The 27,745-nt window shown below is 50.0% G+C and overlaps 1 protein-coding gene across 2 annotated transcripts in view; it reads left to right on the top strand.

Moving 5' to 3' along the window:
* TMEM132C (transmembrane protein 132C) overlaps nucleotides 1–24,837 on the top strand; it is a 292,976-nt gene extending 268,139 nt beyond the window's left edge. The window contains exons 6-9 of one of the 2 annotated variants that reach the window (XM_036921806.2): nucleotides 14,664–14,869; nucleotides 16,355–16,625; nucleotides 17,807–17,998; nucleotides 23,340–24,837. In XM_036921806.2, the coding sequence (XP_036777701.2) occupies nucleotides 14,664–14,869; nucleotides 16,355–16,625; nucleotides 17,807–17,998; nucleotides 23,340–24,545 (1,875 nt within the window). In that variant the 3' untranslated portion in view covers nucleotides 24,546–24,837. The remainder of the gene's footprint in view (nucleotides 1–14,663; nucleotides 14,870–16,354; nucleotides 16,626–17,806; nucleotides 17,999–23,339) is intronic. The other variant, XM_057492560.1, reaches the window with a different exon arrangement.
* The last annotated feature ends 2,908 nt before the right edge of the window (nucleotides 24,838–27,745 follow it).

Genomic DNA, 27,745 nt, shown 5'->3' with positions numbered 1-27,745 from the left:
ACACACACGCACATACATATACATGCTACAGCATTCCTCTCCAACCCTCAGGAATGAGGGTTACTAACCCACCTGGTGCCCTTCTGTGCCTGTCCCCGTGCTCATATGATCAGAAACATGTGCATGCATACACATGTATGTATACATATATTAAACACACATGAGGGCTTCTGTGGTGTTGATTTTGCAGAAATGGGCTCACCCACGTCTCTGCCTGGCCTCTCCTCGATTTCACCCTGCAATGCCTCCTGAATCTCCTGCTGGGTAGGCATCTGGGGACCGACACAAGGCCAGCGCACTGTGTCCAAGCACCACGAGTGCGAGGGGCCTGCTGTGCTCTGTGGTTTGTCTGGGTCAGCAGGCATCGTGATGTATGAGAGGGAGAGGCCCTCGGGCATCGGCATTGGGGTTGCTTTACATTCAAGAGGGGAAAGAGCAGCACCCTGAGATGGGTGGTGATTGGACCAACAGAAGCCACAGGGACACGATCACTGGAGGGTAGCATGTGCATAGGTTAGCCTGCCGGTGTCCAAGTAGCCATCAGAGTGCCTAATGCACACATCTGTGCACACTTGCCCATCCTTGAGATGAAGGGGTGCCGTGCAGCAGCGACCTGGTGTAGACCAATCTGCTGAGGATGCCTCCTCAAGGCATGCAGAGTAACGGCATCTCAGATTCCACAGCGGACACTATGAGCTCACAAATCACAGGGCTATTCATTCAACAAAGAGGACATCCTGGTGTTGGGGACTCAGCCCCCCTCGGGGAGGAGAGCTTGGCACTGGAGTGAGACCGTGTGCAGACCATGCAGAGAAGGATGTTAGACAGTTCTGTGGACCAGGGAGAAAAGGCAGGAGGTGCTGTCCTGGGGGTAAGGGGCGACCCTAGATGTGGTGGTCCCCCAGGCAGAGTCATCTGGGCCAGTCAGCAGGGAAAATGGCCATTGATGCCCTAACATTGACGTGTGCCTCCATGTGCACCATGCTCTAGGCGCAGCCTGCATCCCCACAAGGTGTCACTGTCCACAGCCCACAGGTGGCCAGGTGCTGCCCATGACAGGGTGGGGATGCTGGCACTTAAAGCATCCTTAAAGAAAGTTCATTTATTAAGTTTGCAGTGCAACCAGTTGAGCCTCCAGGGCCCCAGCTCCAGCTAGTGGATCCCAGGGTAGAACCAAAAATAACGCACCTGAATGACCAGTGACAGGAGCTGCATCCTTCCAGTGCGTGCAGGGCAGCTCACCAGGACAAAGGCCTTGTTTCCCCTGAGCTCTGGTTGCCGTCAGCACAAAGCCTTCTCCCCACTGCACTCACTGCTGATCCCACCAGTTCTGAGGCCTTGGGAGAGCTGGTCCTTTACTCACAGGCCGAGATCTTAGACGGATCCCCACAGTGGGTAGCAGCTTCTCACCCATGAGGAAAATGGGGTACCTTTTCCCTGGGAGGGAAGAGAGTGCCCTATCTGTGCCTCTCACCCCCAATGGATGCAGGGATGGAAGGAGCATCTTTATCCTCAAGGACCACTTGGTTTGAGAAGGAAAGAAAATCAAGGAAGCAAAGTGATTCCAGAAGCCAGGAGTCCCTGCCCAGCCGGGCCCCTTTCCATAGAGGGAGGAGGTGCCTTTCCTACAGGCTCTAGCATCCAAATCCCCTCCAGCTGTGATTCAAATGCAGATGCGGTCACCTGTCTAGGAGCTCACGCTCTGCCCTGGACAAGGTCTTCCTCAGCTCCAGTCCTTTGATCTGCAAAATGGGGAAACAGTGCAGCCACCTCATCATATTGTTGTGAGTGGCAGTTACCCATGCAAAGCCTGTAGGCTGGCCCATTCCCCTTAGCTCTTCTTCCTGCCCGCATGGACCTAGAGCAGGCTTCCCTCCCTGGGGTGATCATACCCCCAGCAGACATCTGACAGAATTGGGGGACATTTCAGGTTGTCACACCTCAGAGAAGGGGCCACTGACATCTAGCGGATGGAGCCCCAGGGCGCTGCCACACAGCCTACAAGGCACAGCACAGTCTGGGAAGAAAGCATCATCCTGCCCCAAAGGTCCGTAGTGCCATGGCTGAGAAATGTAGGCAGGACCAGGCTGTCTAAAGCCTCTCTGATCAGAATTCTGCTTTACTCTTAGAGGAGTAGGAGATGTGGGATATTCTGATTTGAGTTTTAAGTACATCACTCTGACAAGTCTGAGATGGACACTATTATAAGTTCATTTTACAGATAAGGAAACTGAGCCAGTGATGTTGACTGATTTGCCTAAGGCCACACAACAAGTAAATAGCAGGACCAAGATTCAAACCCAGGTCTGCCTGCTTGCCAGGCCCATATGTTCTCAGGCTCCCTGTGGGCTCAGGCCCATCTGAGAGTGTGTCTTGCTTCTCACAGATACATGTTAAAATTTGCTTGAAGCTGTGCTGTATAATGTGGCAGCCACCTACTATGTGTGGCTATTTCATTAAAATTAAACAAAGTGAAAATTTTAGCTATTCAGTTACACTATTTCAAGTCTCAGTAGCCACATGTGACTAATGGCTACCATGCTGGACAGTACATATGTGGGACATTTCCACATTGCAAAACGTTGCATGGGAAACACAGACCCAGAGCCTTCCATGGCAGGAACCGTGCTGCACATTTGTTCCTGGGAGAGCTTGATGGGCAGGAAACAATGCCCAGTACTAGCCAGGAAAGAGCAGGTTGTCCTGACCCTCAGTCTTAAGTATGATGAATACTCTGTTTTAATAAAAGACTTTTGCAAAAGGTAAGGTCATTTATTTATGCATCTGATTTTACTTGAGCCAAGCAAGGCTCCATCTGGATTTATGTATCGGGGAACAGACATTCTGAAGCTCCAGGGATCCTGCAGCTGGATGTGAATAGCCTCTACACGGAAGAGAAGTTCCTGGCCAGCTCCATGGAGCCCGGGGAAGAGGAGTCCAGATCAGAACTGCACGAACTGCGTGTCTGGTTTGCCTCAGGGGAGATTTAGGTCTGAGAAGCAGTCCTCCTGCTGTACTAGCTTTGTCTCCTGCCAAACACTAACAGTTCTGTCCCTCTTTGACCTCCCTGCTGAAGTCAATTTGAGAACAAGGATTTGGTCTCAGGCAGCATCATATGCCAACTCCCCATGGCCTGTCATACCTTTACCAAGGATTAGGTGGGGTTGAATGGTTACAACTTTCAAATTGGCTTAAGAGGTAAGGGAAGAAACCATCTTATAAATGAAAGGTGTAGGGCAGTGCTAGCTGAGCCACGTGGCCATTCCTGGACCGTCCCTTTGGCCAGGGCAAAGGGGTGGTTGTGGGTACATCCTATGGTGTAGCTCAGGTCAAGACCTGTTAAAGCATGTGGACTTGTGCTTTAAAGAGCATAGGGGGCTGGGAAGGCTCCTCTGAAAATATTTAAAAACTGTTATAGAAAATAAGATGAGTAGATGTTGGGTGGCAAAAACAACAAATACCCTCATATCTGAGCTGGAACTCAGGTTTCGCCCATCTACTTATGCTTTTCTTCCATCACCCTCTGCCTCTGAGCTCTCAAAGCATTCTCTCTGATAATGGCCCGGCAGTGTCAGCTTAACGACAATGTGCCTTTTTACCTGCCTCATTCTGTCTTCCTTGTGGAGATCTGATGGAGAGAGATGCATGTGGATGGGTCTGCACTGGGGACAATGTCCAGCAGAGCGCACCCCTGATATCTGAGAACATTACTTTGCTTAACAATGTGACCCAAACTGAATTACGCAAAAAAGGGAATTTTTCAGCTCCTTTCTCTAAACAGTAAGAGATTTTCTAGCTTCAGGAATGGCTGGATCCAGGGGTTCAAATGAAGGAATCAATCAGGATTTTATTTCTGGCTCTACCTCAGTGTCCTCTGTGTTGTTTTCTCAGACAAGTTGTCCTGTGTCCCGTAGCAAGAAGGCTGCAACTAACTACAAAATCCTATCTTTACATGTAGAATTCCACAGGGGAGAGCTGGTGTCTTTCTTCCAGCCTTGCCAGAAAAAGTCCTGAACTCCCTCTGATTGTGCCAGCTTAGGTCATGTGTTCACTCCTGAGCCAATCACTGTGGGCAAGGGATGAGAGGCTCTGATTGGATCAAGTCATGGTCACATGACCCTACTCTTAAGGTTGGGGGTGGGCCTTCATCCAAACCTCTGGACTTATGTTGGGGAGGGGAAGGTCCCCAAATGAAACAGGGAAGAGGAAGGATGCCTGGAATGGGGGCTCCTCCCTCCCATCCCCTTACTCTTTGCTGCCAACCATCCCAGGACCCTCCTTCCATTCTTAGTTTGGCCTGGGTTAGGGAACGGCCCCTCCAGTCCCTCCCAAGAGTGGGTTTCCTCCTTGTTTTTTTTGTGGTGATACTAGCCAAACAGTGACCTGCCCTGATGGGGTCAAAGGCCAAGAAGAGGTGGCAGAGTCAGAATTCTCTGGAAGCCTTCCAGCAAGGAAGCCCTGTGATCGACTACTGAAGGAACTAGGAAAATTGGCAAGGAAATGACTCCACAGAGTGCAGACAGCTTAAACAGAATGATTTCAGGGGAACAGGAAGATGAGGCGAAAACACCTGACATATCACAGCATAATGGCCTCTCCTGAAACAAACTCGCCAGCCTCCTCCGCCGATTCTGTTCTCTTCGAGGGCAGGCCTTGTCCAGGGCTCCCGCGGCATCCCCCCCTAAACGCACATGCCAGGATCTGCGGCCGGTCTTCCCGTCCTCGCGGCCCGGTTCCCACGGCAGCCCAGCCCCTCCTGCTCACTCCCAGGGGGGGCCAGAGGACCAGGGCGCTCTGGTGGCCGCGGCTGATTCTGAAATAAGCCCCCTCCAGCCACAAGACTGCCCCAGGCGCGGAGGCTCAGGGAAGAGAGCCCCACCCGATCCCATCAACAGCGCAGCGATGCCTGTGCCCTGGATCCCGGGACTTGAGGATCACAGTGACATCATTAGGGAGAAAGCCAGGCGGTGGTGCTGTGGGCGACCCAGGGCATGAGTTACTGGAGAGAGGGCTGTGCCCACGCATGACGGACGGTCAGATTTCTTTAAGGCTGTCATTCTGAAAACTTCTCCCTTTCCCCTCGCTCCCCTTTTCTAGGCAGGAAAGGTCAAAGCCACTCCTGTGGTGTAAACCACTCCTGGGGCTAATGCGTTCCATCTGCCTGATTCTCCACACAGTCCCTGGCTGCTGGCACAGGCGTGGTGTTGACCTGCGGTGTCCCCGGCACTGGCTAATTCCTGTATTTGTGGGTTTTCTCGGTTAATTCTCCCGGCAAATCTGTGATGCCGTTCTCTTCCTGCACGACATGCTCCAGCCTGCTTCCCTGACCTCGCATTGGCCCACCTTCCTTCTGCTTCTGCAGCAGGCCAAGTGTATTCCTACCGCTGGGACTGTGCATGTAAAAGAGGCCAAAGGGGGCAGTGTTTACTGTGTTATACGCTTGGAAAGTGCTAAGAGGACACATCCCAGATTAAATCTCAACACACATGTACAGGCCACAGGCAAGTACACACACCCAATGGTAACTGTGTTTCACAATGTATACTGTACCAAAATATCAAGTTGTATATCTTAAATATATGTACTGTTGAAATCATAATAAAGTTGTTTAAAAAATAAAAACCTATGTTGCTTCTAATATCCCTTTTGGTGGCATGCACTGCTGATAAAGATGGGTCTCTGCTCTTACAAAGTCACACAAATTATTGTGCATAATTATATGAGGCAAAACTTTTAAAAAGAGAAGGGAAGAAATATAATTGAGCAAATGCCTTGTCTCTTGGTGCCTTGGAATTGAGAGGGATCATGGAGAGAATGAAAAGGACATGATCACAGACCTCAAGACCTTTCTTTGTATTCATTATTATTCTTAATTCAAAAATGAAAGAATTCAGATAACTTTTCTACAGCTAAGTTTGCAAAGAGCACTGAAAAAAAATCTTTTCTGGAGTCAGACCACTGCTTTCAAATCCAAGTCCAACTCCGGCTAGCTGTGTGACCTTGGGCAAGTTATTCAGCCTCTCTGTGGCTCTGTTTCTTCACCTACAAAATGATTTGGTGAGAATGAAAGTACACATGGGCTCTTAGAACAGAATGTGGTGTATACCAGACACCTAATAAATGCTAGCTCTTGTCAACTCTCTCTTCCCGAAACCTCCTTCCCCATATCTTTTAGAGGTGCTGCCTTCCTGCTACACAGGACTACGTCTAATCAATGCTTCCCCAGGGAAGTCTGCCCTGCACCCCTTCTCCATGTTTCCTTACTTTATTTTGTTCATGGCACTGATCACCCACAGTTCCCTTCTTGCTGACTGGTTATCATCTATTCCCACACTCACAAATGTAACTTCTTGAGAGGGTCTCCTTGTCTCTCGCTCTGTATCCTCAGTGCCTAGGAAAATGCCTGGCACATGGTAGGGGCACAGGAAGCGTTTGTTGAAAGATAGAAGGCTTGTTTGATAGGTGAAGCAGATGTAGCTTAGAGGAGGGAGGTGTCTGCCATAACTTGAATGCATATCTATGTCCCCAGCTTCACAATTGGAGCCTGCAGGGGGCACTGTCCCTCTTCAGAAAATTGCCCTTACCTGGGCCTGACTGCCCTGCAGGCATCCTGCCTTCCATCCACTCCCCAGCATGGCCAGGCTGCAGCCCAGCCCTGCCAGCCCAGAGTATACAGCAGCCCTGAGCCGAGAACTGAACAGCGTTCCCATGTCTTGGCGGCATTTTGCACTGTCAGCTGGGTGAAGTGTGATTTATCACAGAACGGATTTCTGCCCAGCCGTTTGGGTCCCGTGTGGCCATCACAGTGAGGGGCAGGAAGTAAATGGGAGGAGGCATGCAGACATCGTCTCAGAAAGGCTGCTGACCCTGACTTCTCTGCCTTCTCCCTTTTTCTTCCTTTCCAGAAATGTCAGAAAAGTAGCTGTAGTGCACTTTAGTGATGAGGAGGCTGCTGAAACAAGACCAGAAACTTCCTTAAAATGTGGGACTTTTCTCTGGCAGCTGTGGATGGGGAGGCAAGTTGTATAAAGATGTTAGATAAGCCAGAAGTTCTGCGAGAGAACAGGGAGACAGAAAGGAAGGGGGTTCTAACAACCCAAAGCTGGGCCAGGCGAAGGTCACCACTCCAGGATGAGACGCCCCAGCATGGAGGTTTCCCCAGATCACAGGGCCCTTCCTAACCCTGGGAGCAGGGCTCCTCAATCCTACTACCCTCCCAAGCCTCCATGGCCTCTCCAGCTAAGGAGGAGAGAGAAAAGGATGAGATAAGGGGAGAATGGAGTGCAGAAAAGAGGAATGAAATTCTGAGAGTTGTAGGCAGAGTGCTCTTCATCCGGGCTCTTAGCAGAGTAAGTCAGTCAGTTCTGCTGTGTAGCAAATGAGCCAGTGTTCTTTCATTTAAAACAACAAGAACTTATTCTTGCCTGTGCGTTTGCAGGTCATCTAGGGGGCTGTGGGCTCAGCTGGGTCTGCCCCCTCACTGCAGATCGGGCTGTTGGGCTGCATGGGTCCCATTCCAGGGCTGGGCTGAGAGGTAAGAGCAGCTTTAGGCAATGTTCTCCTCCTGGCAAGTGCACAGGGGCTGGCAGAGACCCCTCTGAAGCTTGGGCTTGGACCGCTCAGCTGCCACTCTATCCTCATTCTCTTGTTCAAACTCATTTACATGGCCAGGTCAACCATCAGCAGGGAAGGAAAGAGAGTCTGCCCAGAGCAGAAGGGAGGGGAGAAGAATGGGAAACAACAGCTCAATCCGCACAGAGCCAAGGGACGCCATGACAAGGGATGTCATGACAGAGCCAAGGAACAGAGCTCAGGCATGGGCTATGTGTTTAAGTCCCGGACCTCTGACTACCAGCTGTGGGACCTAGGGCAACTCACAGCACCCCTCTGTGCCTCTTTCCCCATTTGAAGTATGAATGTGATTTTTTAATAAAAGTATCTCCCTCATATGTTTACGAGAGACTCAGTAAGCTCTTCCACGTAAACGTCTTAACCAGGTTCCTGGTTTACTGTGCACACTCAGCTCACGTTCAGTGTTGTCGATGTGAAGCACCATTACCCATCAAAGTCTACGTCCACGTGTGCACGCGTGTCCCTGTGTGTGTGTGAGCACATGGTGGACAGGTGAGTGTCAGGGATACAGGAGCACACAGCTCTGAGTGTCCCTGAGGTAGGGAGTGTGTGGTGAGTCCATACCTGAGCACGTTCCCCCAGCGGGGCCACACACACTGGTTCCCTTGGCAACACTCCCCAGGGGATGGTGAGATGTTTCTGGCCATTTAGTTCGCCACTGAGAGAACCGCACACATTTGCCAGTTGTTTACACGAAGAAATAATCTACCTAACAGCCTCCCAAGGCAGGCTCGCCCGCCGCCTTGCAGCCTGCCCCAGCAGTAAAGCTCAGGCTGGCTCCTGATGGCACAGCATTTACACTCTGCAAACTGCAGGCTTGGAACATCGTGCAAAAATAAAGCTTAAGGGAGTAATAGCAAAAGAAGTAAATAAATGCTGGCACTTAGCTATGATGTGCAGTGAGATGCGGAAAGCAGGGGAGAAAGCAGACGCAGAAGGGGAGGCAGGCTGCTGAGCAGTGTGGGCACCTTTGGGGCAGGCTCTCAATACCTCTAAAGCCAGCTGCAGGCCACTGACCCCCAGCAGCAACCCCCACACCCTACAGTCTGGCCGATGAGACTAATAAGACATAAGGTAGAAAATGCAAATATTTTCAGTGTTCAGGCTGGTAACAGAACTGAATGCAATGGTTTCTCAATGCTGGTAACTAATTTCATATTTTAAAAACACCAATGCAACCCAGGGCCACTAGTTTACAAGCTCTGATTCATTCATTCATTCATCAACATACATTTCTTGAGTACCTACTGTGTGCCAGGTACTGTTTTAGGCACTGGGAACACAACACTGAACAAACCAGACAGAAATCCTCATCATCCCAGAGCATGTGTACTGGTGAGAGAGGACAGATAATAACCAGAGGGAAAAGGTCAAATGCGTCATGTCTGACATGGCGGTAAGAGACAGAAAACTTAAGCCATGACAGGGGTCAGGAGTTTTGGGGGAGCTGCGGTTTTAATAGGGTGACAGACAAAGGATCTCTGGGAAGTTCCCATTTGAGTAAGGCAGGGCTTCCCGGCTTCAGCGCTGTTGACATTTGGGGTCAGCAAAGCCTTCACTGAGGGGGCAGCATCCCCAGCCCCGACCATCAGATGCCAGTTACGCATCCTCCCTCCAATTGGAACAACCCCCTCCCTTGTGACAACCAAAAAGACCTCTGAAGATGGTCACATGTCCCGCAGGGGGGTGTTGCCTTCAGGCACAGAGCAGCGCAGAGGCCCTGCAGCAGGAGTGAGTCCAGGTCCATCCGGGACCTGCCGTGCGGAGTGAACAGAGAAGACAACTGGATGCACAGGACAGACAGCAGGGCGCATGTCAGGCACCTAGAGATTTTCCCAGAGTTTAGAGGGGTCTGCAACTCACAAAAGTTTTTCAAATATTAGCCACAAAGGAAGAAGGTGGGCCCTCTGCCTTTCTCCCAACCTGCTCCACACTCTGCCCCTCTCCCAGTCTGCTCCTGGGTGATGGGAGGCTCCAGCAGAAGGTGCAGGAAAGGAGAAAAGGGAGGTCAGCATGTCTCATTCCTCTGGGCCCCTTCCAACAAGGCTGTTGAGTTGACAGGGGCCACACCTCCCACCAAGGTCATGGCTCCAACCCGAACAGTACCCAGTCTGGGTCCCAGTAGCTGCCCACCACCCAGCCTTTCGGGTGGTAGCAACCTGCAGGGGTGTCCTGGGGCTGCCATAACAAATGACCACATGTGGGGGCTCCAACAGGGGCCAGAAGTCTGAAATCAAGGTCAGCAGGGCTGTGCTCCCCTGTCAGCTCTAGGGGAGGATCCACCTTGCCTTTTTCAGCTATGGGCAGCTGCTGCGACCTGTGGCTCACAGCCATATCACTCCTGTCTCTGCCTCGCTTTCACACCCCCCTCCACGTATGTCTGTGTCCTCTCCTCTTCTTATAGTGTGCACCCTCAGTCGGTAGGACCTCATTGTAATGAATTACTTCTACAGAGGCCCTATTTCCAAATGAGGTCCCATTCTGGGGTCCTGGGTGGATGTGGATTTTGGAGGACTTTCTCTGATCCACTGTCCCCCTTACCTTGTCATGCTTTGCCACCTCTTGCTGTTTTCTCTTAACCTCACCCATAGCTTTGTAAAGAGTCAACTCTCCTCAAGTTCTGGGTCATGCGCACCATCCATTCCCTGCTCAGGTTTGAAATGCTCCAGCCTGGCCAGGTGGGCTCATCTGGGATGGCCCAAGAGACTGAGGCAAGGAGGGAAGGATCTGGGCTTGCTCCATATTGGAGGCACTGGCCAGTGGCCTTTCCCTAGCCCACCTGCCAACAGGAAAGGAAATGACCCTCAGACCTGCATGGCAACAAGGATGGCTTCCAAGGCCATAGCCTCAGGATTCACCTAAGACAACATGACTGAGACAGCAGGGTTGAATCCTACACTAGCCATCAATCAGCTTTGAGTCCACCTCATCTGTCCACCTGGGGCAGCTACCCTGAGCCTGTTTCTTCAACAGCACAATGCGGATCTGACTGCCACCCGTAGCTCCAGGAAGGGCTGAGGGTGAGGAGGCTGGGAAGGCACCTTACAGGTGTAAGGATGGAATCTTTACTGTGCAAGAGCGTTCTGTATTTCATGCTCACAGAGCAGGACGCAGACTCAGGTGGGCAAGAAATGTAAAGCTGATTTTCCTGTATCTGAGCTTAATGTTTGTTGGCAGCCCCCAGTCTAAGTGGCAAACAACTATGCCAGGAGTTTGATTTCTGAACATACGAAATTTGAGATGCTAGTTAGAGATCCAAGTGGAGGTGCTGGATAAGAGGTTGACTATCTGGAGGCAGGGTCTGGGGCACTGTTAGCACAGAGATAGTATTTAAAGCATCACAACTGAGTGATGACAATAACAGAAATCGCATGTTATGGACTGAATGTTTGTGTTTCCCCCAAATTCCTATGTTGAGATCCTAACCCACAGTGTGATGGTGTTAGGAGGCAGAGCTTTTGGTCATGATGTGGATTTTGAATCCTCATGAATGGATAAGTTATAAAGGGGCCACAGAGCTCCCTCACCCCTCTGATATGCGAGGGCACATCTGCGAGGCAGAAAGTGGTCCTTCCCGGGCACCAAAACTGCAGTCGCCTTGATCTTGGATTTCCAAGGCCACAGCCTCGGGATTTACCTAAGACAAGATCAAGCCCAGCCTCCAGACTGTAGGAAATGAATGTGTGTTGTTTAAGACCCCAGGCTGTGCTATTCTGTCATGGTGGCCGGAATGCACCGAGGCACGCTTTATAAGATGCCATGAAGCACAGAAGGGACAGTTGCATCATTTCAAGGACTGAATCTCCACTGTGGTCCCCAGACCGGGAGCATCAACATCAGCGGCAACTTCAGCTGTTAGACATGCAGATATGCAGGCCCCACCCAGACCAGCTGGGCCGCACCCTCTGGAGGTGGGCCCTACAGACTGTGTGCTGACAGGTCCTCACTGATGCTCACCCAAGTTGGAGAATCTGCTTGGCTGAGGGGTTTAGGCAAAAGCCGCATCGGATGTCAAAGAGTGGCCAGCAGATGCCTTTGCTTCACCCATGGAAACTGGTCTCCCACCCCTCCTCTTGGAGGCAGGTGAGGTCATCAGGAAGCTACCAAGGCCCGAAGATCAACAGAGATGTCAGCAGACCATGTGCTGCTCTACCAGAGCCCACATTACCCACCTCGGCCCCTCCAGGTCTTTGAGAGCAGACATCAGTGGCTAGTCCAGTGGCCACGCAGGCTGGATAGTTTAAATGTCAAAGGGAGCAGCAGCCAGCAGGCAGTTTTGTCAATGCACAGCCCACCCACACTAGAAGATGGAAAAGTATCCCAGAAACAACGCCAGAGGACTAGATTCCTGTGGGGTTTTCCGTTTCCTTTTGGCAGAGAAGCCAGCTCATTTTATGATACCATAGTTCCCACCGCTCACCACTTAGGAAATGATTAATGCATCCTGAGACCTCCCCAGACATTTATGGCACCCCCAGGAACAGCAGTGACAATGGCTCTATCATGTACCACAACTTCATACCCTTGGTGTTCCTCTTAATTATTTATATATTCTGGAGCAGCCAGTTTCCCTCCCACCGGAGCTCAGGAAGGTAATAAAGAGGAAAGTCAATGCTCTGTAAATTACATTGAATTAAAGAAGTGATTACTGATATAACTCTTGCTCGGCTATTATGCTAACGTCCGCCCAGATCCAGGACAGCGTTTACATGCTAATGGCAAGTCTGGGACGGCAACTAAAATTGGTTTCCACCCTTAATCAGTATGTAAACATTTTTAAAGCACTCTTGACCATGAGTGAGAAGATTCACCCTGTGTCGCTCTCCTGGCTGCACCCTGCCACTGTCCCCAGCAGGTGGAGGACATTCTCAGCCCAGCTCTCACCAGCTGCTCCTCCAAACAGAAGTGTGAGTTGAAGATAAAACTGGGGTCAGAGTAGCCATCTATAGTTCCCAAAGCCGGGAAAGAGGGGGTGACCATGGGAGTTCATTGCTCAGCAGCAGATGGGATTTAACCAGGTCCACAGACCCCCCTGAAGGTGATGCTGCTCCTTCCAGAGCACACAACCCAGACGGGAGATGCATAAGCAAATGGGCAGTTACCCTGGTAAGTGCTCTATGAAGAGTCCACATGTGACTTCATTAACTAAAAGGGTACACAAAGCTGTGCGTGCATTTCTATAGCTAGAATTAGTTTCATGCATATTCTCAAAGGAGTCAATGACCCCAAAAAGGTAGGAAACACTGCTTGAGAACTTTCTGGAAGCTTTTAAATTAACTTCTTGTGTTTCCACTGATCTTGACTCCATATTTTTTCCAGTCTTTTACCACATCTCCCCTCTCCTCAACATCCTTATTTGGTTGTCTTAAAGCAGGCATATCCTATCTACCCATCCATCTATCCATCCACATATCAGTCCATCCACTCATTCATCCAGCCATCCACCCATCCATCTGTCCATCCATCCAACCACCCATCCATCCATCCATCCATCCATTCACTGTCCATTTTGTTGAGCTCCTGCTTCATGAACAGCTATTGTGAGGGACCGAGAGATCAAAGATGAAATGATATACTTCTTGCCTTCAAGGATTTCACAGTTTAATATCTGACATGGATTCATGAGGCCAGTGTAAATCATAACCCATAATCTTGGGTATGCAAGATGGGCAGTGTTGTTTCTCTATAAGCCAACTTGATTTCTATTTTCAATTTTCAGCTCATTAAAGAATCAGAATATAACCCCAATCTAATTTCCAAGAAACTTAATATTGCCAAAGCCTTTGTGGAGGGGACTTCTAGTCTTCAAGTGCTCTGTTCACAGTTCCAAGAGGCATCCTTATCAGTCAGAGTCTACATGGGCTACCTCTGATATGGCCCCAGCTCTGTCCCTATTGCTCCTTCCAGCCTGCTCCCAAGGAACATAGACATCTTCCTGCTGTTTCTTTGCCACACAAGAATGTCTGTGGGGCTATACATAGGTTCATCTCCTCAAGGGCTTGGGCTTTGGAGCACAAGATCTTATCTCCACAGATGTTATTTTTATTTTCTTTGTCTATGTGTTTGTTTTGCTTTGTGCTCTGTCTCTTCTTTCCTGAGGCTACAATCTTCTAGAAGTGGGAAAAGCAAAGAAGAAATCCAGGGGAAGGGAAAATAGGTAGGTAGTCACTAATAAGATGCTGCCATGCAGAGGATAAACAATTACAGTACAAATATATAAGCAATCCAGGAGGTCAAGGAGGCACACGACCAGGGCAGGCAAATGAGGAGGGAAGGGTGTTCCCAGGCAAAGGGAACTGCATGTGCAAAGGCCTGGGTGTCTCAGAGAACCATCAGAACAGTGTGTGATGAGAAGAGAATAATCTTAAGAGCAGTAAGAGTCCTGCTGGAGAGGAAGGCAGTACAAACCCTTCAGATCCTGGGAGGCTGGATGGGTGGGCCATGGGTGAAGCTCATTTTCTGAGCCGACATCAGCCTGGGGAACAGACATCTCTGGTGCCCATGTCATATTCCCTTGGCCCACCTGCAGTTCACTCTCAGCTGTAGTTCTGCGCAGGGTCAAGTTCACTTTGTGATTACACCAAATTCCACCTCAAGCTGCTGCTGCTTTCCATCCTTCTCGGGCATTCTCAGATGCCACAGGACTGTGTCTCAGCTGGGAAGTACATGAGGGTTAACACACAGGGGCAGTTCTCACCCAGTCAGTGATAGGAGCTGATAGATAATATTCCTGCCTCTTATCCTTCAGATGGACAATTCTGTAGATTTTCATGAGGCCCCAGAGAACTGAACCTGATGATCACAGCAATAAATGTGAAAATGCATCTTCTATGCACTTTTCCTCTTTCTCTTTCTCCCTCACTCTGATCACTCCCCAAGCAAACCAACTGTACAGAATCCTTGTCTCAGGATCTACACTGAGAGGAACCTAAATTAAGCATGTATGCTTTGCAAGAGAAAATGACAAATGGGAGAAGGTTGGCCTCCAAGGCCCCATGAATTTCTCCCCCATCCCTTCTCTGTCTTTGCAGGTGTCTGACCACTGTGACTACATCTTTGTCAATGGCAAAGAGATGAAAGGCAAGGTGGATGCAGTAGTGAATTTCACCTACCAGTACCTGAGCGCCCCACTGCATATCACCGTGTGGGTACCCCGGCTGCCTCTGCAGATCGAGGTCTCTGACACAGAGCTGAGCCAGGTTAAAGGCTGGAGGGTCCCCATTGTAGCCAGTAAGAGGTGAGCCTGGGATTGGGGGATGCACAAGAGCATAACAGCAGCTTTGTTTGCTGACCCTAACACTAAAGGTGCCAATGCAGGGCCCAGAATATAGTAGGCACTGGTATTATGTGATTACATTTCATCAGCCTAACAACAACCCTGTGAGGACTCCAAGGCCCAGGATGACCCAGCTAGGCAGGAAAGTGAGCACCAAACCCTATCCGTTTACAGTCTACATTTGGGCTTCTAGCAGATTGTCCCCTGAAAGTGATTCCCCCAGAATGAAGTGGCAGAAGTAATACCTTTTTTGTAGTCACTCAGCCCCCAGGAAATTTGAGTTTGGGTTTATTTTCTCTAAGTTAAACAGCAATTCCTTTTTCTGTGCTTTGTGGGTGTCTATAAGCTTGAAAAGCTTTGTGCTTAACCAAATTATTGGATAAAATTTAATTCCATTTACACCAGACCATAGGGTTACTGTTTGCTCTTAAAACAAACAGACAAACAAAAGCCTCTGACTTATTCTCTGTGACTCTGGACTATCATATGCAGGAGCTTTGGGGGTTGTTTTCTCCCACTGCACTCTGGGGCCTTCGGTTTAGTTGCCAAGTTCCTGGTTTCTGCCTGATTCCTCCATCCTCAATCCTCAGGGCTATTGTCCTGATAGTCTCCCAGGCACCAGGTTCTTCTAATTAGAGACAAGCTAGTATACACCCCAAAAAAAGTAACCAGGACAGGGAGGTGCTGAATCCATTTCTGTAAGAACCCAAGGGAATCTGGCCTGATTGGGAAGGGCAGCCATAAATCCTGGCAAGGTTCCCAACCATTTAATGGCCATGAACATAGCTTATTCCACGTCCCTGAAGAGGGCAGGACTGAGACTAGCTGCACTTGAATCCAAGCTCTGCTCCTTTCTAACCTTGTGGGGTTGGGTGAGCTGTCTAACATCTCTGTTCCTCCGTTTCCTCACCTGGAACATGAGAATAATTACAGTTTTGTCTCCTAGTGTTATGAGATCAAAAGAGTTCATACATGTGGAGCTTAGAACAGGACCTGGCACCATTGAAGAGTGTAAAGCATCTCAGTCCAACAGAACTTCCTACAGTGGTAGAATGTTCTAGAACCACATTGTCCAATTTGGCAGCCACTAATGCACGTGGCCACAGAGCGCCTGTGTGGCCGAGACGTTTAGTTTTTAATTTATTTTAATTTTACTCATTTAAGTTGACTTGCAAATAGGTATATGTGGCTATTACCTACTCTTGGACAGTGTGGACTTAGTAAATACTAGCTCTATGCTTTTTATTTGTCAATAAATGTCTTCATGAAATAGACGTGACTCTTTGTGCTGCCTGGTGATAGAGCAGTGTTCCCATCCATCCCAAGGCTCCTGCCAGAATGTTGTCTCTTGGAGGCTGAGGCTGGCACCTGCCTTTCCGGCTTGGGTCTCCAGCCGTCTCTGGCTCCATGCCTTGGCCCTGAGCACTGCCTCCGCTTTCCCACAAGGCCCACCCGAGAGAGCGAGGATGAGGAGGGCGAGGAGCGGCGCCGGGGCTGTGCCCTGCAGTACCAGCACGCCACCGTGCGGGTTCTCACCCAGTTTGTGTCCGAGGGCGCCGGCCCCTGGGGCCAGCTGAGCCACCTGCTCAGTCCCGACTGGCAGGTCGACGTCACCCACCTGGTTGCAGACTTCATGAAGCTGGAGGAACCTCACGTTGCCACACTCCAGGACAGCAGGCTCCTGGTCGGGCGGGAGGTTGGGATGACCACCATCCAGGTAGGAAGCCAGAGCTCAGAATGTCTGCATGTCCGGCACTGGGCATGGTGCCCAGCACTGGGGGAGGCTCACAAGGCAGGCAGGTCACTGTGGCCAGTTCCTCTCCCCATTATGGCATCTGTAGGATAGCAGATGAGTCCGGACCAGCTCTTTAGGTCCCAATCTCCTGCCAACTGAATTAAGAAGGTGGTGGCTGCATACCCTTAGCATGTCATGTGACCTCCCCAACTACACCCTCCATCCCACCACCTCCAGCACTGCCCATCCCTCCACCCATCCTCCATGCTGGTACCACTTTCCAGGTATATATACCTCCTGCACCCCCTTAGAAATAATATTCCCCTCTACCCATGTTCCTGCCAGTGGCCTGGGGACGATGCACCCCTTAGTCCTATCATCCCTTCTTTCCTTAAGTCCCTTGATCATTCTGCCATTTATTCATTCAACAAACTCCCTGCAAAATCCTGCCACTGCTTTTGCTCAAGGAAATGCAGAGTGGTGGGATTTCAGGACAAATAACGAGGACATGGAGAGAACTCTCCTTCAACCCATCAGGTCCCACCTTCCTGACTCCATCTTTCTGGAATGTCATTCTGGGTCCTTACAAGATCACCACACGTGGACATGATTGGTCCAATCCTATCATTTCACCTGGACATTCCTAGTCCAACATTTGGTTTAAAAGATGAGGCCAAAGTAATGTTCCAGCAGAGAATACATTGCACTGGGGGTTCAGTGGAAAAGCAGGCTCTTGGTGATTGTTTTCCCCACATTATTCCATAGTTCACTTAGAATGAAATTCTGGCTGCATGAAGTCAGTCTGTATACACCTCTTTATGAATCTAGTCAACAGGATTGCCATGTACGGTTAACCAGGTTGTGCAGTGTACAAGGGTGCCTTATCTAAATGGGAAGGGTCATTTCCTTTTAAAAGCAAGAGTGGATTTTAATGTTTATTTCAGTTTTCCAGCAGACAGAGCTGTAGTGTCTTAGGGAAGGAGTGGCTTTCTTTGACTCAGTATGAGGCATGGTATGTGCTGGTGTATATAGTGAAGTAGGTGTGTGGCTCCTTAGCCTTGTATTCTGGACCCACCTGGGGGTTGGGGGAAATATTGCTGGGGAACTTTCCAATATTTGGGAACAGTTGTAATGGATTTGTCTTGTGCCTGCCAATCCCGCAGGTGTTGTCCCCACTGTCCGACTCCATCCTGGCAGAGAAGACAGTAACCGTGTTAGATGACAAAGTATCAGTGACAGACTTGGCCATTCAGCTCGTGGCGGGGCTGTCTGTCACCCTGCACCCCAGCACAGAGAACAGCAAGGCCATCACAGCTGTGGCCACAGCTGAGGATCTGCTGCACACCCCGAAACAGGTAGGGTCCCAGACGCTGAGGTCGAGAGGAGCAGGGCCAGTTGCTGTGCCTGATTCATCAAAAGGAGACGCAGCAGGGGGTGGGGGAACAGGGACAGGGTATCAGAAGAGCTTTCCAGAATGGAGTGGTGCCAGCTGTGTGAGATCCACATGGCAATGTTGTCCCAGGAGCAGGGTCTGTGACAGACCAGAATGACGGAGCCTGGTGGACAGGGATGTGTTTTTCATCTACTGCTATGTAAAACTTGCCACAAACTTAGCCACTTAAAACAACACCCATTTATTAGCCCACAGTTCTGTGGGTCAGGGTCCAGGTGGGCTCAGCTTCTCTCTATGCTTACAGCATCACAAGCTGAAAGCAGAGCCAGCCAGCTGGGCTTTCACGGCACGTTCTGGGGAAGAATCTGCGTCCACGTCCATTCACCTTTGCGCGGTCGTAAGACTGAGGTACCTGTTTCTCTGCCCACTGTTGGCCAGGAGCCTTTCAACCCCCTGAGGCCACCCACATCCTTTCTACTAACCACACCTCCATTACTTTCAAAACCATCAGCAGTGTCTGGAGTCCTCATGCTTTAAATCTCTGACATCCCCTGTGCCACCAGCTGGAGAAATCTCTGCTTTTAAAAGCTCATGTGACCGCACTGGGCCCACCCAGTAGGCCAGGCAGATCTCCCTGTCTTAAGTAAGCATGCCACATAACATAACGTAATCATGGGAATGAAATTTCATTGTATCCCTAGGTTACAAAGGTTAGGGCGGGCCTTTCTGGTAACTGTGGAACTGCAGTCACTACCTGACTTTGTCCCAGAGCAACAACAGAGGAGACCCAGAACATATTCACATCCGTGCCCAGCGCACAACACTGGCTTCTTTGCATGTCCCTCCTGGAGGCGGGAAATTGGCATGGTGTCTTCTGGTTTATAGAAAGCAAAATAAGAGGAGCAGAGGCAAGTCGGGAGACAGAGCAGAGTGCCTGAAGCTATTTGCTTAGAATGGTTCATTAATTAGGGGACTCTCGGCATTGCGACCTCCCTGGCATGGGGCAAGGCCACCAATCCCCATCCAACATCCCCCATCTGTCTTCATCAGCTGATGGTAATTGGAGGTCCCAGCACTGACTCGGGGATTTATGGATGTAGTTCATCCGATTTGCAGACATGACTCTTGAAAGGATGGAGCTCTAAATCTTCCTGGGCATGTGTTATTTTAAGTCACGCAGTATTTCTCATCTTTGGGGAAATGCATTGGCTTCTCCTGAGAAAGCCCTGTGTTCCAACCTCACTGTCATGAGCTAATGGAAGGCCTTAGTCTCAATCACACAGCCAGGCTCATGGAGATGGATTTTGGCAAGCCTGTTCTGTTCTGAGGGCTTAATTCAGATTGCCTGCCATTCAGGGGGCTTGTATTATGTTAATGTCTTTCTCCACCTAGAGTTTGTGAAGAAAAATTAATTCAAGATGAAAAGTCAGCCAGGATGAACTTGCAATCTATGTTTAAAGTGTTTTCTCTCAGCCCTTGGAGAGCGGAAGTCCAGCACCTTGTTCTTGGTATTTTCAACTCTGAAATACAAAATCTAGAAGACTCTTCCATCCATGAATATGCAGGTAGTAGGTTGCACTTCCGCCATGCCTCAGTTGTTCTAAAGAAGCTGGATAGAAAAATGGCACGCAGGATCCCCCTGGGATTGATTCATGCATTTGATTTAGACATGAGCGGATGACTCACCCAACAGTAGCATTCCTCAGCTGGTGCAGATGGAGGAGACAAGGCTGGGAAGCAAAATGACTGAGCCATATTGTCTGTCTTTTGGGTTCCTCTAGAAGTTGAGCCTGAGGTAAAGATTCCCATCCAAGTATTTTATTTGGGAGGTAAAGGGAACCCTGGTAGGGGAAGCAGGAAGTGATCTGAGGAAGGGAAGACAGGCAGGAGAGCATGCTCCCCACTCAGCTACCAGTGCGGGCTGCCAGGGAAATGGTGAGCCAGCACAGAAAGGCCTAGAAGCATCCCTGACCCTGAGGGGCAAAGGAGCTGGGCTGTATCTGATGGCTCCTGTCAATTGTTGGTTGAAGGCTGCTCCTAAGAGGGTGTTAATTCCTGGCTACAGGCAACACCACCTCGATTCCAGAGGCCCAAGAACGCCTTGCAGGGTCAGCAGCTGGAAGCTGAGCGGGCGGTCCAGAAGGGGAGATGAGGGCCAGCAGCCGGTCTGTACACGTCACTGCCTCCTCGCATGCAGTGCCGTTAGTCTGGGCTTTCTGTGGCAAGTAATGGGGACCCACAGCTTGCTGGCCGGCACGGACTCGGAATTTACCAGCCCTCATCCAGGCATCAGTACCTTCCAAACAAGCTAGATCCAGCTGCTCGGTGTCACCAGAAACCATCTTGGTAGTCGGCACATTTCCCAACTTTGGAAAAGGTCCAGCCATTGTGTCTTTCAGTCCACACTCCCGCCATCCCCCAGATACTTAATTTCAGGGACCTCCACCAAGAACACCGGTCACCTTTGAATCCCTCATTTCTCTCAATCCTTCTTTATTCTCTTTTATTCATTTATTTCATTTATTTATTCTCCTTTATTTTCTTCATCTCTTTTTATTCCTGGGATTACAGTTAGAGTAGATGGGTTTGCTCGGTCGCCTGGAGACTAATTCTCTCCCCAAACATGTTTAATCTGATGTTTAAACTTCCATGGAGTAATTAATTCCCATTGGCTTGTTTTCGGCTTCTGGACGTTGTGTGTGGTTCTTTCCACATCCCCGGGTTCTTTTTCTATTTGCTTTTTCAATGTAGCGTCTCGTCTTCATTTCCCGTTCACTAGTGTACTTCAAAGGCTATTTCTTTGCTGTTGGTTTGCTTTATTTTATTGTCTTTCTCAGTTGTACTATTAGCTCAGGCCCGTGGTCCGCAGATCTTTCTATGTGAACTATTTGTTTCTCTCTCACGGGGAAGTCTTCCCTCCCAGGGATTGCAGTTTGGTTTTATCCTGAGCATCTCTGGAGCTGTGGCTGCTTCCCTTGCTTTGTTCCTGAGGCCCCCTGTGCAGTTTTGCACTTGCAAGGCTCGGGCTCCAGGTGACCATCCTTGTTGGCAGGTCGCACCCCATCCAGGTAGGCCACCATCAGGCCCCAGCCCCAGGGCTGGGGAAGGGGTGGGGTTTGGGTGTGCAGGGGATTTGCCCACCAGCACTTGAGCACAGACAAGCATTGTCACTGTGTCTCTGACCCAGGGGCTGGGATTTCTCATCCCCCAATGTGAAGAAGGCATGCCCTCCATACCTGGCTTTATGCAATGGGCTTCATCTCCACCTGATATATCCCCAGGTGGGCATCAGCTTCCCAGCCACAGGTCTTCTGAGAGGGGCTGGCACCCCTCCAGCCACTTCAGTTAACAGCTGTCTTCTGTATGTACCACTCTGGTATGCATTTCCTCGTCATTGCTTATGCCTGGGAATTTGCATCTCTTTTTGTGTCTTTCTTCCTAGTTTTCAAGTGGTTTACACTCACTCAGCCGGTCTTCTTTGTTTTTGTAACATGCTCTTAAGAGTACCTCTTGTCTCCATTTTTTAAGTCTTCTCTTCCCCAAGCCGGCCTCATGTTCTGGCAGACTCCCCCAAGATGGCCACCACCATCCCAGGCTGGCACCCCAACTCAGCAACCCCAGGAGAACCAACTTCTCCTCTGTGGTTCCCGCAAAGCCCAGGAGTCACAGCCCATTCTGTTTGGACCCTGTGCCCCTTCTGGAACAATCACTGTGGACAGGGTGGTAGGCTATTCTAAGGGGTCAGACCTTGGTCCCATGACATCTGGAACTGGAAGGGCAGGTCCACACCATACAGGGACCCTGAATGAAGAAGACATGTCTCTCCAAAGGAAAATCACTCTTCCAGTTCTGTCAGAAAGGAGGGGTAGGCACTAAGCATGTCCATCTCAAACCCTGTGGTTTAAATATTCATGTTCCCTCTTTCATGATAGGGAAACTGAGGCCCAGAAGGATCGGTTTAAATAAAATGCTCCTAGGGAAATAGTGGATCCATGTATTTAATTCAAAACTCTCTCCAGATACTCTGCCCTTCGCCATCATGCCAGAAGCCAGGATTAGAGCTGCCCTGGGGTTCTGTGAGCTCTTCCCAACCATAAGAAAGTGCCCCCTTCCCACCAGGAGCCACCCTGCATCATCTCCATCACATCCCGCATGAGTTTTCCGGACTCCACTCCAGGGCCAGGCCCACCCCCCGTCCTGGCTTCCAAGCACTTCCCCCTCACCATTCCCTGACTGCATATTAAACTATGATGTCCTCCAGCACATTTGAATCCCTGTAGCTGGTTCAAATTCCAGTCTGCCACGATAAACAACCATGTGTTATTTATTCTCTGGCTCCATTGGCTTCTCTCCAAAGAACGCTTGGGGTCCCGCACAGCGCCTGGCACCAAGGAACCTTTCATACATCTGTGGAGTGAATGATCAGGTGAATAAGAACTGGATCACTAAGTGCCTGTTCTTAGAGAACAGGGAAGAATTCCATACACATCCGAATCTTTCCTTCCATCCTGGCCTGGTCAGTGACCTCAGAGCCAAAGGCAGCCAGGAGGTGACTGGCCATGGTGGCTAAGACTCAAGCAAGACACACAGCCGGGCGTCCACCCAGCCCACCCTGATCCGGGCCACCTGGACAAGCTGCTGGTCCTGTCAATCACCTGCAGATGAGAACTCTCCATAATAAGAGTATCTTTCTTCTACTTTGATAAGAAGGTTAGATGGACTTACACATGAAAAACACCTAGAACCAGGCTCCCAGGAAGCCTTGTAAGTCTTTGCTGTCATCACTGCTGTGGCTGGTGGAGTAATGGCACCCAAACAGACACATCCTACTTGCAGAACCTGTAAAAATGTCCCTTTACATGGCAAAATGGACTTTGCAGATGTGCTTAAGGATTCTGAGATGGGGAGAGTATCGTGTAATATATGAACTCAGGGTCATCACAGGGGTCCTCAGAAGGGGGGATGTGTCAGAGTGCGCAGCAGGACGTGGGGACTCAGCCAACACGCTCAAGTGATGTTTGTTGATAAGGCCAGGGAGCCTCAGCTCAAGAGGGCTTTCTCATGGGTTTTTCCCTGAGTGGGGGTTATGCTGGAGCTGTCATTGTGTGTCCACGCTGATTCTTCTTTAAATTAAAGTGCTCCTTTGATCTTGATGTAAAACCTAAATATTCTCTCCCCAGATTCATCAGCCATCACGTTTGGACCTCGAGTCCAGCTCCTGAGTCTGGGTTCTGTTCTGGGAGAGGGCGGGACCGGCTGCAAGGTGCGTCCCCTCCCCTGTCTAACTGCCTCCCTCCCTGCAGGAAGCTGTGCTCAGCACCTGGCTCCAGTTCAGTGATGGCTCAGTGACACCCCTGGACATCTACGACACCAAGGACTTCACCCTGACTGCCACCTCCCTGGACGAGACCATTGTGTCCATCCCCCAAGCCCGCTCACCCAGGTGGCCTGTTGTGATGGCCGAAGGGGAAGGCCAGGGGCCACTGGTCCGGGTGGACATGACCATCGCAGAGGCCTGCCAGAAATCCAAACGCAAGAGCATCCTGGCTGTGGGCATCGGCAACGTCAGGGTCAAGTTTGGCCGGAACGACGCTGACTCCAGCCCCGACGGGGACTACAACGAGGGTGAGATGAAGAACCATGCCAGCGACCGCCGGCAGAAGGGCCAGGACCCTGAGCGTGCAGGCCAGGTCGGGCACCTCCCTGGCAGCTCCCTGGTGGGGCGTGAGGAAGGCGCCCTACGGAGAGGTGGCACCACGGTCAAATCACTGCTGGACAACAAAGTGGTGAAGAACAGCCGGCTGGATGGGGGCAGGCTGCCCGGAGAGGGCCAGCTGCAGAACATTCCCCTGGACTTCACCAACTTCCCGGCCCAGGTGGACCCAGCCCAGCCCGGCCCCAGCCTGAGGGACAGCGACCTGGTGCAGACGCCCCGCAGCCTGAGCAACCTGGAGATTGGCATGTATGCCCTCCTGGGCGTTTTCTGCTTGGCCATCCTTGTCTTCCTGATCAATTGCGCCACCTTTGCCCTCAAGTACAGACACAAGCAGGTGTCCCTGGAAGGCCAGGCCTCCATGACCCACTCGCACGACTGGGTGTGGCTTGGCAATGAGGCCGAGCTCCTGGAGAACATGGGTGAGGGGTCGACGCCGCAGGACGAGCACACCACCATCATAGACCGCAGGCCAGGCAGCAGTGAGGAGAGCAATCGCCTCCTTCTCAACGGAGGTTCCCAAAAGCATGTGCAGAGCCAGATGCACAGGCTGGCTGAGTCTGGGGGGAAGCAGAGCAGGGACCAGAGACACGAGCCTCCGCACTCGCCCACCTCCAAAAGGAAGAAGGTGAAGTTCACCACCTTCACCACCATCCCCCCGGACGACAGCTGCCCCACCGTGAACTCCATCCTCTGCAGCAACGATGAGGACATCAAATGGGTGTGCCAGGACATGGACGTGGGCGCCCCGCTAGAACTCAGAAACTATCTGGAGAAACTCAAGGACAAAGTGTAGGCGCCTCTGGCCCCCGAGAATTAGGGGTGGAGTCGAGCACTGCGGCCTCCTTACAGACCAGATGGAAATTTGGGAGCCGGGAAGGAATGGTTTTTTGTATCAGAGGTTTTCTAGCAGTAGATTGTGGCAGATTTTCAAAAGCCTGTGGAACAAACTCTCGGAGTGGGTGGCTTTGAACTGTGCAAGGCAAAGCTAAGAAGGTTATTTTATGAGTCAGAATATAACACAGACAAGCTACCAAAAATTATTTGTTAAAAAATGCAAAAAGACAAATAAAAAGAGACAGAAATAATCATCTGTTTATATTTCTGATAAGGGGACAAAATACTCAACTAGGGCCTGCTAAGAGGCAGATTCCATTTTAATTGAATACCCCTGTCTGAGGGCAGCTGGTGACTGTTATCCGGGGCTGAGGCAGGTGTGTCTGAACACTAGTATGTCTGGGGATAGACGTGAGGATTTTTAAATCTCTACTTGACCATTTTTTCTTCCCTTTTTCCACATCTCCTTTTATTTTCTCCTCTTTGCTTTTTTTGCCCTAGACTTCCATTCCTAGACAAACATTAAATACATTATATTTAATGTTTATTTCTGAAGATCAAATGGTGTATTTTTCCTGACTTAAACATGGATGATATCCCTAAACATTAGATGAGTTCTTAGAAACAAAGCCAATTAATCCATCCTTTTAGTAAGTTAGATGCTTTCGATATCCCTGCAATCTTGTTGATATTGCTGTTTTGTTTTGTTTTTAATCAGAGGGAGCTCTTAGACCCTTTGAGGGCCTGGGGACACTGCCTTGACCCCCACTGCCACCCCCCACAGAGAGCCAAAGCCAGGGGGTGGGGCCCTAGCTGGCAGCACAGAGCACAGGCTGGACCACTGAGCACCCCCCAGGGACAGTCCTGCATGGGGAAAGTTGGGTCATATCCACAAGAGACAGACCATCCCGGAGAATAATCAGCGTCAACCTCGAAGGCTAGATTATCAGGAGACTGATAGGGAGAAATGAACCAAGATAACAACTGGTTGAGGGTTTTCAAATTGCTTTTCCTACTTTGTTGGGTGGGGTGCACCAGCAGAAACTGAAAAGATAAAAATCTATGTTAGATTGTCAATCAACTGTGTTTCTTAACAGCCTAATGGTGTAACAGCACATTGCAAAATGCATTCGTCCAAAGTGAAGCGTTATGGCAGGAAGACCACGCCTGCTGGGCTGCAGTTTTGCGGGCCGGGGAGGACTCCGGGGGAGGATGCCAGGGGAGGACGCCGGCGGGTACAGGGTGCTCCCAGCAGACCTCGCCCTCAGACTCTGGAGATGTGTAGTGTTTTTATTTTTTTAATGACTAGAGTGGTAGCTAAGAAAGGGTCCTTGAAGCCTCATAACGTTAGCTGGACCTTTTAAAAAGATATTTCTAGTATATATTATAGGCAGAAAAAAGGAGATATTTATTTATACCTGTGATACCAATTGTCATTAAAATGCTTTCCATGGCTTGACAAGTCAGTATCTTGCGGGGTGTTTCTTATTTCGTTTAACTCCGATTTCCTCTCCCCACCAAATATACAACTTGCTGAAGAAAATCAGCTGTCTACTAGGCTGGGGGGAAAACAATACTCTTGCCAATCCTCCCCCTTATTTTTCTTTCAGCTCCTTGACTGATCCAGGGTAATTCTTAATAAGGAAACCTTTCAATCCTGCATCTGCTACCATCTTCATCAGAGGTCTCGAACATGCCCGCTCAGTACCCCCCAGAGGGCTTAAGAAAACACAGATTTAATACGTTTTATTTATGTATTTATTCATTGGGGGTGGGGGCGTGGTTGCCAAAATATGTGCATTTCTGCCAAGTTCCAGGGTGCCGCTGCTGGTCTGAAGTTTACGCTGTTCGATCTACATCAAGGAAGAAAGCAGCCTGGACTCTGAATGGAAAGCGGAGGCTCTCTCATCCGGGGAAAAGGTTTACTTCTGCTCTGGTTGTTTACGTGTGTGCTGTTTTTCGAGGTCTTGGTGGGATTGTTGTCCTCGGTGAGCTGGCGGCAGAGAAATTTTTGGTAGTAGACAAGGCGTTGTTATTTTTTTAAAACACAGCTTTGTGGAAACGTAATTCCCAGGTCCCCCAAGCCCCCAGCCCAGGCAATCAGCAGCCTACTCTCTCTGCCTAGTAATGGCGTCTGCGTCGTCCCAGGAGACTCGCCTGAGAATCTCCCGCACAGGGTTATAATCCCCATACCTCCCACAAGCAGCAATTGTCGTTCTGCTGAGCTGATGAGATTACCATACCATGGATGTGTCCTTAATCAAGGCACATATCTACGCTCCCAGCATGGCTGCCGCACGTGTTCAAGGAGAGAAAAATCTTCCTTTTGTCTCAAGACCTTTTACATGAAAACCGTGTCTGCCACTAAATCTAGCTACCTACCTCGTGAGCCCATGTTTCTTTACAAGATTAAGGCTCCACATAATGGGAAATAGTGGTTCTCTCTAATGTTGGATGCTTAATTTCTGCCTCGAGTTAAGCTATAAAAAAATCAGAACTCCCCACACCCCACCTGTGTGTACTGGCTGCAAGCCAGCTGCTGGCCTCGTGCGAATGCCTCAGCGGTCCGCTAGGGCCAGCTGACTTACCCCAGTTCAGAGACTCCGAAACAGAGAGGACAGTGGAGTCTTCCTCGCCGAGCATGAGGCTCAAGGAACACCTGCTCTTGTCAGTAGAGAACTAGGATTCTGTGTTGGGTTGACCTCTTGGTCCCATTTCTTTCCCCTGGGACTATGCTGGTTTTAAACCAGGAAGACCTTTTTTCCCCTAAATTAAGATTGCACAGCTTAAATTTACATGATGTTATGTGTCTAATATATTTCATAAATACATAGATGTAAATTAATAAAACTAGAAGACCCATGTCCCATGAGCCTCTTGGGAAGCCATCCTGGTCTATGTACGTGATAGCAACTATCATCAGAAACTTTCTGTCAGTCATTTCCGTTGATCAGGATCTCATGATGTTCAAAATGTCTCCTTTATGGCGATCTTAAGACTCAACTCTGACCTCACCTGGGGAAGAAGCTGCCCAGCCCACCCAGTCAGCTCTGTCCTGACCCACAGGGCTGACCATGCCAGTGGCCACCTTGAGGCCAAGGCCCTTCTCTCCACGGCAACGTTAGGTTTTTGCATGTTCTCTGCTGGCTGGGATCACAG

This window comes from Manis pentadactyla, chromosome 14, assembly GCF_030020395.1.
Source record: "Manis pentadactyla isolate mManPen7 chromosome 14, mManPen7.hap1, whole genome shotgun sequence".
NCBI classification, from domain to species: domain Eukaryota; kingdom Metazoa; phylum Chordata; class Mammalia; order Pholidota; family Manidae; genus Manis; species Manis pentadactyla.
Note: the sequence above shows the minus strand (reverse complement) of the source record. Positions and strands in the feature narration are given on the sequence as shown.